General features: G+C 41.0%; 1 protein-coding gene across 3 annotated transcripts in view; it reads right to left on the minus strand.

Moving 5' to 3' along the window:
- The window catches only part of LOC124879079 (heat shock factor protein 1-like), a 20,230-nt gene extending 1,741 nt beyond the window's left edge, over positions 1 to 18,489 (minus strand). The window contains exons 1-10 of one of the 3 annotated variants that reach the window (XR_007040948.1): positions 18,028 to 18,489; positions 13,916 to 14,024; positions 13,637 to 13,773; positions 9,936 to 10,060; positions 9,448 to 9,523; positions 5,592 to 5,653; positions 5,265 to 5,343; positions 3,501 to 3,622; positions 3,189 to 3,403; positions 1,553 to 1,709 (exon numbers count right to left, since the gene is read on the minus strand). Coding sequence is in view for 2 of the 3 variants with exons in the window: in XM_047383388.1 (XP_047239344.1) it covers positions 1,663 to 1,709; positions 3,189 to 3,403; positions 3,501 to 3,622; positions 5,265 to 5,343; positions 5,592 to 5,653; positions 9,448 to 9,523; positions 9,936 to 10,060; positions 13,637 to 13,773; positions 13,916 to 14,024; positions 18,028 to 18,159 (1,104 nt within the window). In the remaining variant the exon portion in view is untranslated. Of the gene's footprint in view, positions 1 to 12; positions 1,710 to 3,188; positions 3,404 to 3,500; positions 3,623 to 5,264; positions 5,344 to 5,591; positions 5,654 to 9,447; positions 9,524 to 9,935; positions 10,061 to 13,636; positions 13,774 to 13,915; positions 14,025 to 18,027 lie in introns of those variants that run through there. The other 2 variants (XM_047383388.1, XM_047383387.1) reach the window with 2 other exon arrangements.
- Between the last annotated feature and the right edge of the window lie 297 nt (positions 18,490 to 18,786).

The raw sequence follows: 18,786 nt of genomic DNA on the forward strand, positions 1-18,786 counted from the left end.
GGGGCAGCTATGGTTGGCGGGCTCGTTTGGATGGGGTGGCCCACTCCTACTTTGTTCGAGGACCCCTTTCTGGATAGGAGCAGGGGTCATTGGGGGCCGTGATCATCCGGGCATAGTCTGGACTGGTAGCTCGGTAGCTGTCGTGGCTACCAAGGGGACGACCTCCTGGGTCCAGAGGCTGGTTGTCCTTCTGGGGTATTGGTACCTGAACCTGGGGATACAGAGTGTATGGGGAGTGTGAATTGTTGTGTCTTTATGTTAGGGGTGTGGGTGTGAGTGTTTTTATGTGTACGCATTTGCACCCCGTCCTGGATCATTCTAAGGCCCCTGCCGGTGGCTGCTGTGTCTGCCCGCCGGTGTGTTGGTGGTTCTCTGTATCCGGGGCTGGGTGCTTTGGTGTGTGCAACCTTACACCTGATGGCTGCTTGGCGGGCCCTGGACCCTCTGGCTCTGTCGGGCCTCTGCTAGGGGCTGGTGCGCCCTCGGGTCTCTGGGTCCATGGCTGGATTTGCTCCAGCGTAGCCGGCTGCGACAGGGCCCGTGGGCTTGTTGGTGCAGTTCCAGGCACTGTGGCTCTCCTCTGGGGGAAGGTGCAGGTGTCCCGGCAGTGGTCCTCCCAGTGTTCCTGTGCTCTGGGGGGCCTTTGGATGTTTATGGCTCCAATCTCCTTTGTGTCTCAGGTCCTGGGGCCAGGTCTGTGGCTCCTCAAACCCACTATTTAATATTCTTATGGAGAAACCTTATAGACACAAGCACACTCACACATAGAGAAATACTCTATTTTGAGATGCATATGCCAGTAAATACATTTTGCATTTATTAGTACCATGTATTTTCAGTAACACTGTTGTTATATATCTGTTTCTGCAGGTGTACAAGCAGTCTTCTAGGGTGTTATTTAGTATTCCCTTTATCCTTCTTTCTTTATTCGTATCTCCTTCTCTGCCTGTTTCCGTCTCAGAGTCTATTGCATTTGAGATAATCCCAAAGCAGATTTTTAAATCAAGCAGAACATTATAGCGATAACCGTAATGCTCCACTTGTGAAAGTAAATCTGTTGGGCTTCTTCTTGGGACTCTGACAACAATACTCTGCCAGACAGGACATGGAGAAAAAAAAAATCAAAAAACTATTGAGTACCATCTAAATGTGGGTGAGATCGTCATAGCAAGGTAGCCCCACAATCCGAAAAAACAAAGTAATTATACCTGGACTTAAATTTGCCGTTTATCTTTTTGATACGTATTGTGTACATATTATTTCTTCTTTGCTTCTGCACAAAAAAAAAATATGCTAATTTTTTGAGAAGGACCTGTATATTTGGGAAGGTAGTTGTTGAGATGTTTCTGCTGCAGTTGTTGGTTGGCAGAAAAAAGCTACTGTTGGCAGCTGTTTAAGCAGATAAAGTTCCTGTGTTAAGGCTACTGGTGGGTTTATCAGGAGAATGGTATTAGGTAATCCAAAGGTTATCAACCGGCAGCTCCCTAGCAGAAACTAACAGAAGCAAGAGGCCAACAGCTCTTCCTGCTGTCCCACTGATTTTCACAGTAACCTGTCAAGACGGGCGATGGTCTGACATTTCCGCTGACGTGTGGCGGGGCTCGGGACCGAGGCAGAGTTTGAGCTGGCAACAGGGGCCGGTGATTTGATGGTTGAAGCTGACTAAACTGGCCCAGTAGAGGCAGGGCTCATCACAACAATAGGGGTGGCTGCAAAACAAAGAGACCCAGGATAAAGTAGCAGAAAGACTGAAGCAGCAAGAGAGGCGTGAGCAAGATTTATTTAGAAGATCCAATGCAGCGCGATGCAAAAAGTATATACTTCTAGAACCTTTTCGCATTTTAACCTGTTAGAACCACAAACGTCAATGTATTTTATTGGAAAATGAATATTAGCACATAATTTGGATAATTATAGCAGGAAAATCCTACATGGTTTTCAAACTGTTTTACAAATACAAATCCCCTTTTCTATATATATATATAGAACACTCACAAGTGTAAAGCTTTTAAAGTATGCCTCTACCAGCTTTGCTGCACATATAGAGTTTGAGCTAGTTTGCCAATTCTTTACAAACTAGCTCAAACTCAATAATACAGAAAAAAGGTGCCTGAAAAGTAATCTTCAGATCTTGTTACAGATTCTTATTTGGATTTCTCTGGACTTTGATGGTCCTATTCTAACATGGAAATAGACTTTGGTCTACCATTCTATTGTAGTTTTGGCTATGTATTAATGTACATAGGGGCCTCTAACGAGTTTTCTTCCAGGATATTCCATCCATCTTTCTATTCATTCTTATTAGCTGCCCTGTCCCAGCAGAAGAAAAGCACCACCACAACATGATGCTGCCACCACCCTGTTACACCATAGAGATGATGCGTTCAGGGTGATTTATTGCTGTATTAGTTTTCTGTCAAGCATAGCAATTTGCATGTAGATCAAAACACTTAATTTTGGTCACATCTAACCAGAGCACATTCTTCCATATGATTGGCAAACTGCAAACAGGACTTTGTGTGCAGTGAATATCCAATAGCTGTACAGTTGATGGATTCTCCCACCTGAGCAGTGAATCTTCAGTTCCTCCAGAGTTGCAACAGGCCTCTTGGCTGCTTCTCTTATTAATGCTCTCCTTGCCTAATCTGTCAGTTTAGGTAGCTGTGTCATAGTCCATTTCTAATTTGATGGACTGAAGAGTGCTCTGTGAAATTGTCAAGGGTTCAGATAATGTTTTATAAACTAAACCTTGTTTAAACCTCTCCACAACTTTCTCCCTGCCCTGTCTGCTGTGTTTTTTGGTCTTCATGATGCCATTTGTTCACTAATGTTCTTTAACGAACCTCTGACCTCCACAGAAAAGCTGGATTTAGACCTAATTACGCAGACAACGGTGGACTCCATGTACTAAACAGGTGACCTCTTCCAGCAGTTGGATTCACTGGATTTGATTTAGGCGTCTCAGAGTAAAAAGGGTTGAATACAAAGGCTCTCCATATTTTTTAGACTGTTAACTACAAACAAATTTGAAAACCATATTTCAATTTACTTTTACTTCACTAATTTTCTGTACTTTGTAGTGCTATCCGAGATAAAATCCTAACAAAATACATTTAAAAATAAAAAAATGTGAAACAGTTGAAGGGGTGTGAATACTTTTGCAAGCCTCTGTGTATCACTATGTCTACCTGCTGCGTTGTTGGTGCTGGTAGCTGTGGTGGTGGTGGAGGAGGTGACCTGTGGGGGCTGCATGTCATCCTGAAGGATAGAGTTGATGAAGGTGGTGGGGGAGAGAGGGGTGTCTACATTTGCTGGGGGTGAATCCTGCTCGACCTCAAGAACAGGACACTCCTCCACCTCAGGACTGGATGGCTCCTCTTTGATAAAAGCCAAATGGCTCTCTCTGCAGATACACAAGGAAGCCGCACATACATCTGCATGACCAGTCTTTAATAATGGAAAAAAAATGAATAAAGGAGGTTGATCTCATTAGTCCTCACTCTAGGTCAGTCCAGTCAGTGCCTGCATCTTCTGGGGAGGACGGGGCTTCCTCTGTGATGTCTGAGATGATCGGTCCAGAATTCAGCGGTGAGTCTGCAGGGAGGAGATTGGCGGCTGCGTTCTGAAAGGACAAGTACATAGACAAAGTAATGGTTACGCAGGACAATTAATGATCAAAGTTATTGCTTCACGTTTTGTTGCCTTAAATCACCAACAGGTCACATGAAGACACCTGTACAGTTAAACTGCTGCAGACAAGTTGATACACACCATTAAAGCTTTAAGGTAATGCCTCATTCTCCTGTTTCAGTTTCAGCTAACAGCAATTTAATGTGAACCTAATTGCATGGACACACCTGTTGGTACCCTGAAAGCAAAATATTATAGTAATGTTTCTAGGTGCATAACCTTTATTTAGCATCACAGGTGTTTTCAAGCTTATCATTAGCCATCAGCAAGCAAACATTCTGATATAGTATAATATTGCTGTGTGCATTACACTGAACATAGATCAGAGAAAGCAAAGGCGAGAAGTGTCTGAGAAACTCAAACAGAAAATTAAAGATATTAAAAGGTAAAGGCTACAAAACCATCTCCAAAAAATATATCTAAGGTTCATGGAAGAGTAGTCAACTTCCCGGCAAGTAGGCACAAGAGAAAATCCAACCCCAGGGAGATCTGATTAACAATCTTATTGATAAAAACAGAGTCATCAAAAAATCAAAAACAGCCAAACCCCTAAAGCTGAAGGTCCAGTTTTTTTCTGATTGCACCACACATCAAGCTTTTAACATTTTGAACAGTACCAGTAATAAGCCAGGAGAACTCCACTTTTGACAGAAAAACACAAAAAAACCTTACTGGAATTCACCAAAATGCATGTTGACATCCCCCAAAGTTTCTGTGAGAATCTCCTTCAGACTGATGAGACAAACTGGGGATCTTTGGACAGTCACATCAGCTTTATGTTACCAGAGGGAAAAATGAAGCCGAAGGGGGGAGGGTTGCTGCACCTGGCACAGGGAACCTTGAAATCTCAAGACAAAGGCCTCCTAGAGTGAAACATGTCGCCCAGTGTCAGAAAATCCAGGGTCGCCACATGGGTTCTCAGATAAAATGTTTGGACTATTTTTTAAATGGGCCTCTATGAGCCCAGATTTTAAATCAACTAAAGATTTGCAGAAAGATCTAAAAACTGCAGCGGAGGCAACTTGAGAGGCTTGCTCTGAAGCGTTTTAGCAAATACAGACATCCCACTGTGGCTTTTTCGCTTTTCGGCAGTGATTGCTGCAAACGTTGTTGCTACAAAATTTTACATTACAGGTACCATTCACATTCAACTATATATAAAAATTAAAATAAATCAACAACTTAAAAGCAAGGCCTGAGTTGTGTGGAGCAAACAATGAGGGACTCCTTTTAACACTTCCATGAGTTCAACTTAGAGCTGGGACTTAAATTTGTTCATTTAATAAACTAATTACAGAAAAAAAAAATAAAGCATTAAAAACATGTAACACCACAATGCAAATCCTGGTTCTGCAAGCTAACCTTAACTACAACAGTCCTGGTACCGGTTTATCCAGTTTCTCAACTCTCAACCAAACTTTATGTGAATTAAAAAACGTTCTGTTGCTCTGTTAAATAACCCTATTTGATATAAATGAGATTAACTGCAAATAAATAATTACCAAGCCTGTAACTAAGTAGATCATTTTTTAAGTGCATTCCACCACCAGTATATAAGAAATTCGATGCATTACCTGAATGTGCTCCAGCGTCAAAGGCCGGCTGTACTTCGGCACAGAGTGGGCGGAGCTAGAATCATTGAGCATCAGAGGACTAGCGGTGGAGAAACGAAACAGGCCACGTTATGAAGTTTATACAATCACATTCTTCTTTACACTTTACAGACTATCTGGAAAAATAACATCACGTTTCATATCTGTGGTAATAATCTAAACTATTATTTAAAATAATTTCAGGACATTTACTGAATCTAGATTTTACAGTTTGTTGTATTTATAAAAAAGTCTAGTAGTATTTCTGTTCAAGTTTGTGGTATAGAGCTGCATTAGAGGTAAACTTGCATCTTCCTCTTGACTCCCATGATTCTGTTGGTGTGGACAAGAGACACCAGAAACTGGATCAGCTGAAAACAAAGAGATAGTTTATTATTAGTTTGGTCAGCATCCTATTTAAACCATCCGAACGAGGCGTTATGCTGACTGTGTGCTCTGCCCTGGTCACAATATTTACGTGGAAATGAGACATGACAGATGATGCTTTATAATAGACTGCAGATCTTTATTTTCCCCATTAAATATTTACAAAGAGTTATTTTGTTACCCAGGGTGCAGACGTTTCCAGCGTACTTTTTGTTTACATACTTTGTTTAATGAACTCTTTTTTAAGCATGTGAAGATTTTGTGATTAGTTAAAATTTTATAACAAATGTTCTACAAATATTTATATAAATACTCTTTTAAAAAGAGACTCCCTAAAACTTTCTAGCAAATACTTTTGATAAACTTTAGATTTAGGTTTAATCAGAGCTTCACAAACATTACCCATACGTTGTACAAAGTGCTGACAAAAGAGACCGCAAGAAAAAAAAATAACTTTAGAGTTTGAACATTTTAAACCTCATGATAAAAAATGTTGTGGTGCCAAAAAGCGAAGAAAAAAGGAGCTGTGAGCAGTTCTTGAGTAGAGTTAAGCTGCTTTAACTCTGTTATTTAATGTTATCTAGAACAAAGACACCGGAAAATTATCGTTTATTAATCAAAGTATTTGTTCCCTAAAACAGAATAACAACATTGATCAGAAACGTGCTCTGGAGGAACAGAAATGTCTCTTCTGCTGTTTCTGGCATGAAAACACATCTGATCACTGCAACAAAGCCCTGCTCTGGTTTATGGACACCCATCAGCACCAAGCCGTGGTTACACCTTTATATTCAACCATGCATGTGCTTGTAAAAAGCAACATGCTTTCAGACTCAACCTTGCTTCTCTGCCTGTTTGATGAGCACCAGTCACGGCACTGAGGACAGAAATGGTGAGCATAAAACAGCCATAACAGACATCCTGCCGGTAGATAGCTACTGTTAGCTTGCATACAGTTTTGCTAGGAGAAGAGATTGGATGGCTGTCTGGTTTTCAAACCATTGACTGACTACGTTTGTCTTGATCGGAAATATTTCCAACCAGCTAAATTTGTCTATTTTGTAAATGAGGATGTAGCAGCCTTCTTTCAGCCATCTGACCAGCAGTTAAAGCAACATGTGGTGAAAGTCAGTGCTTAGAAAAGCTGGGACAAACTCTGGGCATTCCTCCAGTGTGTTGAGCATCTCAAGAAAAGGACAATAAAAGGAAAGTTTTTTAAATCTACGTATACCTTTATACTAGCAACACTCGCATCTCTAAAGTTAATATTATCTAAATGTTGCCATTTGTCTTTCTAATCTTTCATTAAAAATTTGTTAATTTCTCTGTCAAAATATTGTGGTCCACTCAAATCCACACAGTCAACCAGAAGGAGTCTGGAGACCTATCCCATTACCAGCACTTCCACCCTTGTGTGCCTGAATTGGGCGTTCCAGTTGATGGGTTCGAGTGCGTAGTGTGACCCAATTCTCCAGAATGGTCCTTAGCCCCGCCCCCTTTGTGCCCTCAATCCACTCTTCGGCTAAACGCGCATCGAAGCGGACTTCGCCGAAGTATACAGGTCCTTCTCAAAATATTAGCATATTGTGATAAAGTTCATTATTTTCCATAATGTCATGATGAAAATTTAACATTCATATATTTTAGATTCATTGCACACTAACTGAAATATTTCAGGTCTTTTATTGTCTTAATACGGATGATTTTGGCATACAGCTCATGAAAACCCAAAATTCCTATCTCACAAAATTAGCATATTTCATCCGACCAATAAAAGAAACGTGTTTTTAATACAAAAAACGTCAACCTTCAAATAATCATGTACAGTTATGCACTCAATACTTGGTCAGGAATCCATTGGCAGAAGTGACTGCTTCAATGCGGCGTGGCATGGAGGCAATCAGCCTGTGGCACTGCTGAGGTCTTATGGAGGCCCAGGATGCTTCGATAGCGGCCTTTAGCTCATCCAGAGTGTTGGGTCTTGAGTCTCTCAACGTTCTCTTCACAATATCCCACAGATTCTCTATGGGGTTCAGGTCAGGAGAGTTGGCAGGCCAATTAAGCACAGTGATACCATGGTCAGTAAACCATTTACCAGTGGTTTTGGCACTGTGAGCAGGTGCCAGGTCGTGCTGAAAAATGAAATCTTCATCTCCATAAAGCTTTTCAGCAGATGGAAGCATGAAGTGCTCCAAAATCTTCTGATAGCTAGCTGCATTGACCCTGCCCTTGATAAAACACAGTGGACCAACACCAGCAGCTGACACGGCACCCCAGACCATCACTGACTGTGGGTACTTGACACTGGACTTCTGGCATTTTGGCATTTCCTTCTCCCCAGTCTTCCTCCAGACTCTGGCACCTTGATTTCCGAATGACATGCAGAATTTGCTTTCATCCGAAAAAAGTACTTTGGACCACTGAGCAACAGTCCAGTGCTGCTTCTCTGTAGCCCAGGTCAGGCGCTTCTGCCGCTGTTTCTGGTTCAAAAGTGGCTTGACCTGGGGAATGCAGCACCTGTAGCCCATTTCCTGCACACGCCTGTGCACGGTGGCTCTGGATGTTTCTACTCCAGACTCAGTCCACTGCTTCCGCAGGTCCCCCAAGGTCTGGAATCGGCCCTTCTCCACAATCTTCCTCAGGGTCCGGTCACCTCTTCTCGTTGTGCAGCGTTTTCTGCCACACTTTTTCCTTCCCACAGACTTCCCACTGAGGTGCCTTGATACAGCACTCTGGGAACAGCCTATTCCTTCAGAAATTTCTTTCTGTGTCTTACCCTCTTGCTTGAGGGTGTCAATAGTGGCCTTCTGGACAGCAGTCAGGTCGGCAGTCTTACCCATGATTGGGGTTTTGAGTGATGAACCAGGCTGGGAGTTTTAAAGGCCTCAGGAATCTTTTGCAGGTGTTTAGAGTTAACTCGTTGATTCAGATGATTAGGTTCATAGCTCGTTTAGAGACCCTTTTAATGATATGCTAATTTTGTGAGATAGGAATTTTGGGTTTTCCTGAGCTGTATGCCAAAATCATCCGTATTAAGACAATAAAAGACCTGAAATATTTCAGTTAATGTGCAATGAATCTAAAATATATGAATGTTAAATTTTCATCATGACATTATGGAAAATAATAAACTTTATCACAATATGCTAATATTTTGAGAAGGACCTGTATTACCCACAATTCACTGTTGCAGATGACGTTCTGAGCAAAAACCAATCACAACCGGCAATGTAATCAACCATCAAATCAGAATAATAAAAACTGCTTGAACTTTAGACAGCAAGCCGACAAACATATATTTTTTACTGGTTTTCCAAGCTCAGCATTGTAAGATACCACTGGGTTCAGAGTGAGTCTGGGCAGTCAGGCCATAACACTGAAGTTACCTTTCAAACAAACACTGGCGCAGCGAGAGTCTGGTGTAAAAGCCTCCTTTGCTTCCTGCACTTTCTTCTCCTCAAAACAATTGCTTGTTGCAGTTTAAAATATTTTTTTTTGTAGCAAGACTACGAAAACAGCGTTGGTTCCCGCCCTTTTTGATGTTGCAGTTACGGTGCAGAGGTGCAAGTCAACCCCAGCTGTTCCAATTCTCCAATTTTGCACGCTTGTAACCTGCGCACTTCAACCCCTACATGCACTTGTACAAAGTACACACTTCATAGAGGGGTGTAGGGTGTAGTGTGGGAATTGGGACAGGGCCTGGTTAAGGATGAAAGAGAACGAGGTCTATTGACTCTTGCTAACAGCTCATCCTTGTCAGGTGTGGGTGTTTTAATACCTTGTTGACAACTTTCTGTTGCTGAGCATGTTTCTGTCTCAGACTGGCAACCTCCCTCCATAAAGCCTCATTCTCACTGAAACAGAAAGACAGATAGTGCTGATTAAAGGAAGGAGAGCTGTACAGAGAACAACACAAATTGTTTTCATGCTAAATTAAAACCATTTTGACAAGAAGACTGTGAGAAGGTTACAGCCTAATTTGTTAGACTTGGAGCCTTGTATTGTACATGATTATTTTTATGCAAGTCAGAGGTTAATGACATATAAGTGCGAGTTAGCTGGAGTGAATCAAAAAAACATCAAAACATAAGCACGCTCTCTGGCTTTATCTCAATACTGGCTAAACAAGATGCCTAGTGTGCCAGTTAGCTTCTCAAACCTGGTTTAATTAAAACTCAAACAAAAATTACCAGTTTGTGTGGGACAAAATGATTTTATAGGTTAGAGTGTAGCAAGTAAACACGTCCAGAATCTTCTGATTCTTACTGTTTCATGGCGATGATCCTGGAGTCGATTGTTTCCTGTTTTCCTTTCATCAGCTGGACGTCGCTCAGGATTTTGCTGACTTCATCTGATGAGATCTTCATTTCTTCTTGACGGACTGACGACACCTGCACCAATAACATATGACAGTCTGTTACCATGGAGACAAGAGACAACTGACAGACCGTGGTCCGTTTTCTCCACACTAGTGGTTTCGAAGTGGTTTAATCAATATTACCACACATTTGTGGGTGGTGTGTAGACAGGTGTATTTGTTGAACTGATTGTGATTCCTGATTAAGACATGTTGTGATTGCTGTGGTGTAGGATCACTGAATAGACTTCAAAAATACTTTATTGATCCCCGAGGGGAAATTATAATTCCAGTACAACCCATCCAAACATACATCATGACACAAGACAAGGGGGGGACGAGTCACCGAGGCTTTGCTGCCCACTCACAGGCGCTGCTCTTGTTAGATGAGAAAAGAGGCCACATTAGGTAAGTAGAGGGAAAAAAATCATATTTCACACTTTATCCTTAGCAGGATACAGTTTGAGATTGCAAAAAACCTCAGAACAAAGAAGCAACAGTTGACAAAACAACATCATGCTGGGAACGGTGAAGGTGGTGTGAGGGGTGCAAGTGAGTCCATGAAGCAATGTCACAGAGGCCATTGTCCTTGATGGTTCGTTGGAAGGTTCTTCAAATGGCCACAAAGTTCTGAGCAGGTCCACAGATGTCCTCAGGGAAGGGAGGGGAGCAGAGCGTCATGTTTACATAACTTCCAGGAGAAGTTGAAGATAACCAGCCATCAAGGCCGTGCAGGGGAGCCAGATTCAGAAAAACAATCATTATTTGGGTTAGGCTGATTCTTAATTTTCCGTCAGCCTTGAGAGTCTCGCTGGTGCTTCTCAAAGGCGAATCCAAACAGCCAAATTCCTGGTCTTTCTGCCAGATCCGAGCGAACAACTTTCTCCAAGATTTATTGCATTTCATCACTGAGTCCAGGAACCGCAACCTGCCTGCGATCCTAAGGATCACATCCAGTCTGCGATTCAGCTCACGTAACATCTCAGTCTGAGTGTTGATCGCCCTGAAGATCCTATCACACATGCCAGGCAGCCTTACAATGGCCAGAACAGCTGCTGACATTCTCCACATTTCTCGATATGCCAGGTAACCGTTCGTTCGTTCGTCGTCTTCCGCTTATCCAGGACCGGGTCGCGGGGGCAGCAGACTCAGCAGAGACGCCCAGACGTCCCTCTCTCCAGACACCTCCTCCAGTTCCTCCAGGGGGAGCCCAAGGCGTTCCCAGGCCAGCCGAGAGACATAGTCCCTCCAGCGTGTCCTGGGTCGTCCCCTGGGCCTCCTCCCGGTGGGACGTGTCTGGAACACCTCCCGAGGAAGGCGTCCAGGAGGCATCCGGTATAGATGCCCGAGCCACCTCAACTGGCTCCTCTCAATGTGGAGGAGCAGCGGCTCTACTCCGAGCTCCTCACCCTATCTCTAAGGGAGTGCCTGGCCACCCTACGGAGGAAGCTCATTTCAGCCGCTTGTATCCGTGATCTCGTTCTTTCGGTCATGACCCAAAGTTCATGGCCATAGGTGAGGGTAGGAACGTAGACCGACCGGTATATTGAGAGCTTGGCTTTTTGGCTCAGCTCTCTCTTCACCACAATGGACCGGCACAGCGCCCCCATTACTGTGGCAGCCGCACCGATCCGTCTGTCGATCTCCCGCTCCATTCTTCCCTCACTCGTGAACAAGACCCCGAGATACTTAAACTCCTCCACTTGAGGCAGGAACTCCCCTCCAACCTGAAGAGGACAAGCCACCCTTTTCCGGTCGAGTACCATGGCCTCGGACTTGGAGGAGCTGATCCTCATCCCAGCCGCTTCACACTCGGCTGCGAACCGCCAGGTAACCGCTGACTCCAAAAAGCAGAAATCCTGATATCAAACATCTAATTATATATATATCTTCAACATCCTCGACTGACATGATCGACAAACACACAATCCTCCACTTCTGCCAGGAGTCCATTTTGTATCCAGAGAAAAATGTCCCATCTGGACAAGTGGGCTCTCCTTCACCCTGTCTTCTCGTCGAGAAAATTTGATCAATTGCATTGAGAGACCAGCTGACCAAATCCATAACTAAGAATTTGGGCAAAAAGAGTCTCCAAAAAGAAGACAAGACACAGAGCTGAAGCAGGGCAGATATGGGAGGAGTGCGGGAGACAGAGAAAAAGCGTCCTCCTCCACCGAGAGCAGAAAGAAAGACTTCAACTACGTTTTGTTATATGTCAGTTATACAACTATAATGGAACTACTATACAAGGACTTTAAGGGGCTGCAGTAATGATGTGCTCACATGTCTCCCAAGGAACAAAAAAGATAACAAAAATATCCAACAAGGATTTAGAAAGTATTTCTCAAGGCAGCACCAACAGAGTTTCCTTTCATTCCATCTTTACTGTCTTTGGATTTTGTGCCGCTTGTGGCCTTTATTAGACAGTAATCTGGCAATAAGGAGGAAGAGAGAAAAGGGGGAAGAAGACATGCAATAAAAGGTATGGCGCTGGGAGTCAAACCCCAGATTGTTCGCCTCCATAAAAGCTCTGCTCTAACACTGTGCCACTAAAAAAAACTAAAACTAAACTGTCTTTAAAAGCAGTGCTTATTGCAAAACCCAATTATACCGATATAAGAATGTTGCAGCATATAAAACTCATGCAATATAAAAGCAACAGCTGTTAGACACAAAAGAGAGGAAGGACGTAGAGGAAACTCAACTTTGAAATGAAACGTCAATGTTAGGTATCCTCTGAACAATAAATATACAGATGTGGCAGAGGCTCACGAGCAAACAAGAATAAAGGTGCATTTCCACTGCAGGAACCCTAAACTACAATATGGTGAATGATAAGCAGTTACTAAGCAACATAATAGGCACGTTTAGGTAAATTATACTATCGTATGGCCAAGAGGTGTTTTTAAAAGGAAAGATTCAAGGTATTAAAAATGGATGCTGTTCTACCTTACAGCAAACTGGATCAGGGGTTTTGAGCCAATATAATGTGTTTGTTTATATTTACTATTGTCCGTGAAAGACAAACATGTATTCTTTAGTGTAATCTCTCCTAAAAACAGGTAAGTCGGTCAGTACTTTACTGTACTTTATTCATCCCAGACTACGAAGTTTGTCAAAGTTCCTGAAATGTTGTAGTGAATTTGGGGAACCTGAAAACATCATTAACGTTGTCGATCTTTTTCACACACTGGTTTGTATCTCCCGGCAAGCCTTTCAAACAGTCCACTTGTTTGCTGTTTTTTTCCTATTACACTACCAAGTTTTTTAACAAACAATTGTTTCTTTTAGGTCAGCACTGATGTCTTTTCTGTCTGCGTTGTGTTAACAGACACCTGAATGCTCCAAAGAAGCAGCAAAGAGCCAAAACTTCTGTTAAGGATATAATGGTAGGATTTTGACTTTAGCTTAGTCTAAACAAACACTGACTTGGTAAAGAATGTAATTTATTATTGTACATCCGAGATTGTTTTTAACTAATTATAGTTACACTGTAAAACAAGGTTTTACAGTGTGGTGAAAATAAAACCTTACAGCTTAGTACAGCTCAGTGGTCAGGATGTTAATGATCTCTAAAGCAGTGTTTCCTGGTGTATCTATAGCTACTTACATTGGTGACTTTCCGTTTGATGTTCTCCAGCAGCTGCTCTTGCCCTCTGACGAAAAATGGATGTTGGAACTCCGTGTCATCTTTCTCTGGTTTCACCAAGCCACCCTGCTCGATGTGCACCACCTTACGGAAACCATCTGAGGAGCAACGTGAACACAGAGTTGCATTTCAACCTACACCATTTCTTCAGAGTTACTGAAACATTCGTGGCTGCGATAAAAGTACCTTTTAAACAGGATTCTTTTTTTAGAAGTGATAAAAACATATACTGATACTTACACATGTTGAGCTGTCGTATGAAGCTAGCCATGTTGTTGTGTTTAAAGAACTTTGGCAGAACCTCTTTGGAGAACCGTCCCTGATCGAACACATGGAAGCTGGTTCCACTCTGAAAAACAAAGGAAAAACACAGACAAATTAAGTTATTATTATTATGAGCAACACAAGCATCAATATATTTCACATAAGAACAGAAAATATTTAGCAGCAATTTGTGGTCAATAAACATTCCTGCAGAGCATATAATAACTTGAACAACTGTACACTGCACAGATCTTAAACTAACAGAAGAATGACAAAAAGCAGAAGTATTTTTAGTAAAAGCTGAAATCCAAACATAAACATGCATTTTTGACACCAATGTCCTTTGAGGAACCTATTTCTTTAGAAATGTCTGGTGCATGATCAGCGTGCCCAAATTAAACCATCTGTGACAGATAAAAGCAGAGCCGCAGCTAAATTAGATCAGTTTACAAGGTTCTGTTAACAGGCCGTGGTGATCTAAAGTCCACTGGACTGTTGTGGCTGTAGATCAAATTTCTCCCTAGGTAGAATCTTTTCTTTGCTCTATGTTCTGAACCTGTGTTCTGACCCATTTTTATTCTGAACCCTTAAAAGAAAACTGGCCTAATTGTAAAATCTATCAGAGCTCAAGTGTCAGAGAACCAGCAGCATCTTCTATCAACTGTCATTTTCTTCAATTTAAATTTTCTGATAACTAGAGAGATACTAACGAGACTAAAATACATTTATTCTTAAATGACAATCTCCACTGCAATTAGAAAACCTTGAATTTGTTCCATCAGAGCACCTTTAACTGCTGCTGATTTGTAGAACATGCACATACCCTCATCCAAGCAAACTTGCTCTCCAATCGTACCAGTCAACCGTCTTGCTGTACAAGTGCTTTTCCTCTAGGTAACAAGAACATTTACAACACTTCATATCTGTACATTCTCTGTAAATCAAGTATTATGGAGCTATAAAATATGGATATTCAGCTATGTAATGCACTACGTCCTGTACATTTGCACTACCATCCATACTGTTTAATAATGTTATTCATTTGTTTAGGATTTCATGCTACATTTTGTTTTATTTCACATTTGAATTTTATAGTTTTTATTTATAAAGTACATACTATTGACTTTCATAAATTATCCCATTAACTCTGGTTATATGTTATAGGGACAGAAAAAAAAAACCTCTTAGGATGAAGTTAGAATGTCTTCTGTTGAACAGTTTATCGAAAATTGACAACAAACAAGAAACAGAACATGAAGCTATGTTATGTTTATTTAATAAAGGGACAGTACATATTAATTAACATGAGCCCATTAGACTGTCATGTAAATATGTCAGATTTAGCCACTATGGCTAATGTTCATCTGTAGTCCTGTGGGAAAGATTATAAAGAAGCTCTACAGAAAGATTATACAATTAATTAGAGAATTTGTGGGAAATACAAGAGGATACGCTTAGAGGCTTTAGCTTTTTTAAAGAGACGCAGGGTGTGTTGTAGTTCACTGTGTGGGACTCAATCAGAATTCGAAACCAATTAAAACAAATGTATAAATCCAGAAATGTAAGTCTCATTTTTCAGTCTTAGCAGTGGAAGTTGTGCAACGCTGCTATGAAAAAGGTTCTCACGACACACTAGGGATTGAAGATATTAGGGAAAAATATAATTGCAATACTATTGCTGAATATTGCAATGACAATATTGACGCTTTTCTTTCTCTACCATTATAAAACGCACCCACCCCTCCCTGAGAGCTTTCTCAGCTACAAAATATAAACACCACTGTGGGAAATTAGGGCAGTTAGTCTATCCAACTGGGTAAAGGTATGCAAAAAGAGAATGCCTGACACTTAGAGAACAGTATCCTAATATTGCATTCAAGTCATCTTTTACGATTGCAAAATTGCACACCAGGGTTTCTACACAATATAAATTTATATTCATTCAAAACTATAAAATATAAACATTCACTATATGTTTATGGAAAATGTGTGTAGAGAAATGAGTGCCTGCATGTGGTCCCTGCAAAAAGCGGAAACTGGTATGCGGCAAGGACACATGGAAGGTAGAAGGAACAAATGGAGAAAAAAGGTCACAAAGAAGGAGGGAAGGAAGAGAGGACAGAATAAGACAATGTAACAAGGAAGAGAAGAAAAAGAGGAGAAAGGAAAGAAAAATCTACACAAGGAAAGGATAGAAGTAGTAGTGGAAGGAAGGACACAAGGAAAGGATGGAAAGAAAAAGAACGCAATGAAGAAATGTGGGCAGGACAGAAAGATAGGAAGGCCAGAAGGAAGGAACCAATGAAAGACAAAAAGAGGAATAGAAGCAAGGGCACAGAGATGGGAAGAAAGGGGGCATGCAAGAGTGAGGACAGAAAGATGGAAATGAAGTGGAACAAAGGATGCAAGGAAGGAAGAAATGAACACAAAAAGGCATAATAAAGAGAAAGAGAATGAAGTGTAGCTCGAGGGTACAATGTAACATCTGTATTGAATTCCACAACAAGCCCTCATTGGTTATGTTGGACCAGCTCAGTGTGCTGAGTGGGAAATTATTGGAAGAAAATGAAAGATGTCAAAGAAAGAATCACTACTGATTCTCAAAATATTTTTTCCAAGGATTTTGAGTTAACATTCACCTTATCATCACAATCTTACTGCGGATGGAAGGAGTAATGCAGGTTTAAATACAACTATTCATAGTGTAGCTTCAAGTCTGAGACGTGGAGCGATCAAACCTGAACAGGATAATTTTACACTAAACGATTCTTTAAAAGATTCTTCACAGTATAAGTGTAATAACCCCTTTATTCTAGTCGGCTAAACACAAAAGGAGCATTTTCATAGAGGCATTACGACCACAGAGACGATAAAAATAGAAATCTTAAGTTTTCCAAACATCTTGCCTCTTCTCAACGACCTGATATTGTAAATGGTCTCTTCTTGTGAGATGGATATATTATCTTAATGCTAGAGGCAATATGTGAAAATCAACGTTCACAGATGCTATCCATCCAATATGACTAAGTTTGGGGAATTTTGCAAAGCAGAAATAAATTTAGTCCCTAGATGTGTAAAACTGGTAGAGATTTATTCCATTCAGGTCAATACTTGGAGTGAATGAATATGAAAGTCACTGTAGGTATGACGTTATTGTCTGTCCTTTGTCTCACTGTGATGGACCAGCAACCAGCCCAGGGTGCTCCCTGCCTCTCACCCACTGACTACTGGAGATAGGTACCAACTTAAATAGAAATAAACAAAGAGTTCCCCTTTTCAGCAAATTATGGTTACATTAATGACATGAATGTTTATAAATGCCATGTGTCTAAATATTTATTACTTTAGTAGATAATGAACCACAAAGAGAAAAAACAAAACGTTAGACCCAACACCCCTGATACCATACCAAAACAAAAGATCTGACTGTTTGTAAAGGGCATAATGTAAAATTCTGAATTTCAGTCACAGATTTTCACAGGTTTTATTGTGATTTGCTGTTAATACATTTCCCCAAAATATCACCTTTATATAATCATAACCATCTTCATTTTTTATCAGTGCAGATGTTCTTTGAATCATTTTAAATTAAATTACTGCTATTTCAGATTAAATCAATTTTAGTATGAAACCAAAAATACACACAATTAAGTTTTCTAAAAAATTGAATACATTTTGATCACCTCAACCGTCTAGCTCTAACAGCTACACCTATGGACCTTTATACACACACACACACACATATATATATATATATATATATATATATATACACACTATATATATAGGCAGTAACAATCTCTTTCACACCTGTCAATCCAAACTGTAACTCCAATTACTGGACAAGAGTCAGATCTCATTATCTGAAAGCTAATGATATAACCTGCTTGATTCGTTTGTCCCACGTTGCAAAGTTAAGATAATTAGAATCAAAACACAAAATAAAGTCTAGAATATTTAGGATTTTTCTGTTACTTAAATAAAGTCTCAAAAATCTGAGGTCTGTTGTTTGACAACATTGAGGAATCTGCGTACAGTTAGCTCTAATAGACTAAGCTAGGCTAGGCTAGGTAAGGTGAAGTGAGTACCGGACTCCAGCAGATAAGAGGGTCGGTCTCCGGGTCTTCCACGAGGGTCCACAGTTTAGTAAGAAAAGCTGGAACGTTACCGCCGCTCACTACTACTCCACCTGTTCCTCCGCCAACTCCAAGTAACTCCATCTCAACTACGAAATGCTAAACCAGCTCAAGGCGTCAGCAGGTAATCTGAGCACAAAATGCTAACAGCTACTTTAGAGTTAACCCCATCCGCTCCTCAAAGTCCGAAACAAAAACGGGCGAACTGCGACACTTAACACTAGAGAGTTGACAACTATATCTCAGAAAGCTTGATTCCGGTTTTGTTCAAGTATATTTTGCGTTATTCCAAAGTTTACTTCTCGACTTTATTGTAAACAATCTCCGTAGTGGAAAATTCCAACAAATCCGATAAAACAAACAACTGCGTAGCTAGGTGGCTGTCTGTCGCACACTCGTGACGTAATAACCGTTGCTTGAACGTCACATCCGTAATCTGAATTACGTCTAATTTTAACAAAAGCTCAAGAGTTCAATCACACACACACACACACACATATATCTCACTATAATTTACATTAAATATATTTAAACCTCTTCGAGATACTTAAAACAATGTGTACCCTTGCTTAAATTCCGGAGGTCGATGGCTCGATTCCTGGTTTTCACAATCTGCGCACCTGCAACTGGGTCCTTTAGGAAAACAGTGTACTTCGGCTCCCATGCACGCCTCAGCATTTTGGCCTATGTGTGAAGGGAGTCAATCCTCCC

The sequence above is a fragment of the Girardinichthys multiradiatus genome, chromosome 13 (genome assembly GCF_021462225.1).
Source record: "Girardinichthys multiradiatus isolate DD_20200921_A chromosome 13, DD_fGirMul_XY1, whole genome shotgun sequence".
Classification (NCBI taxonomy): domain Eukaryota; kingdom Metazoa; phylum Chordata; class Actinopteri; order Cyprinodontiformes; family Goodeidae; genus Girardinichthys; species Girardinichthys multiradiatus.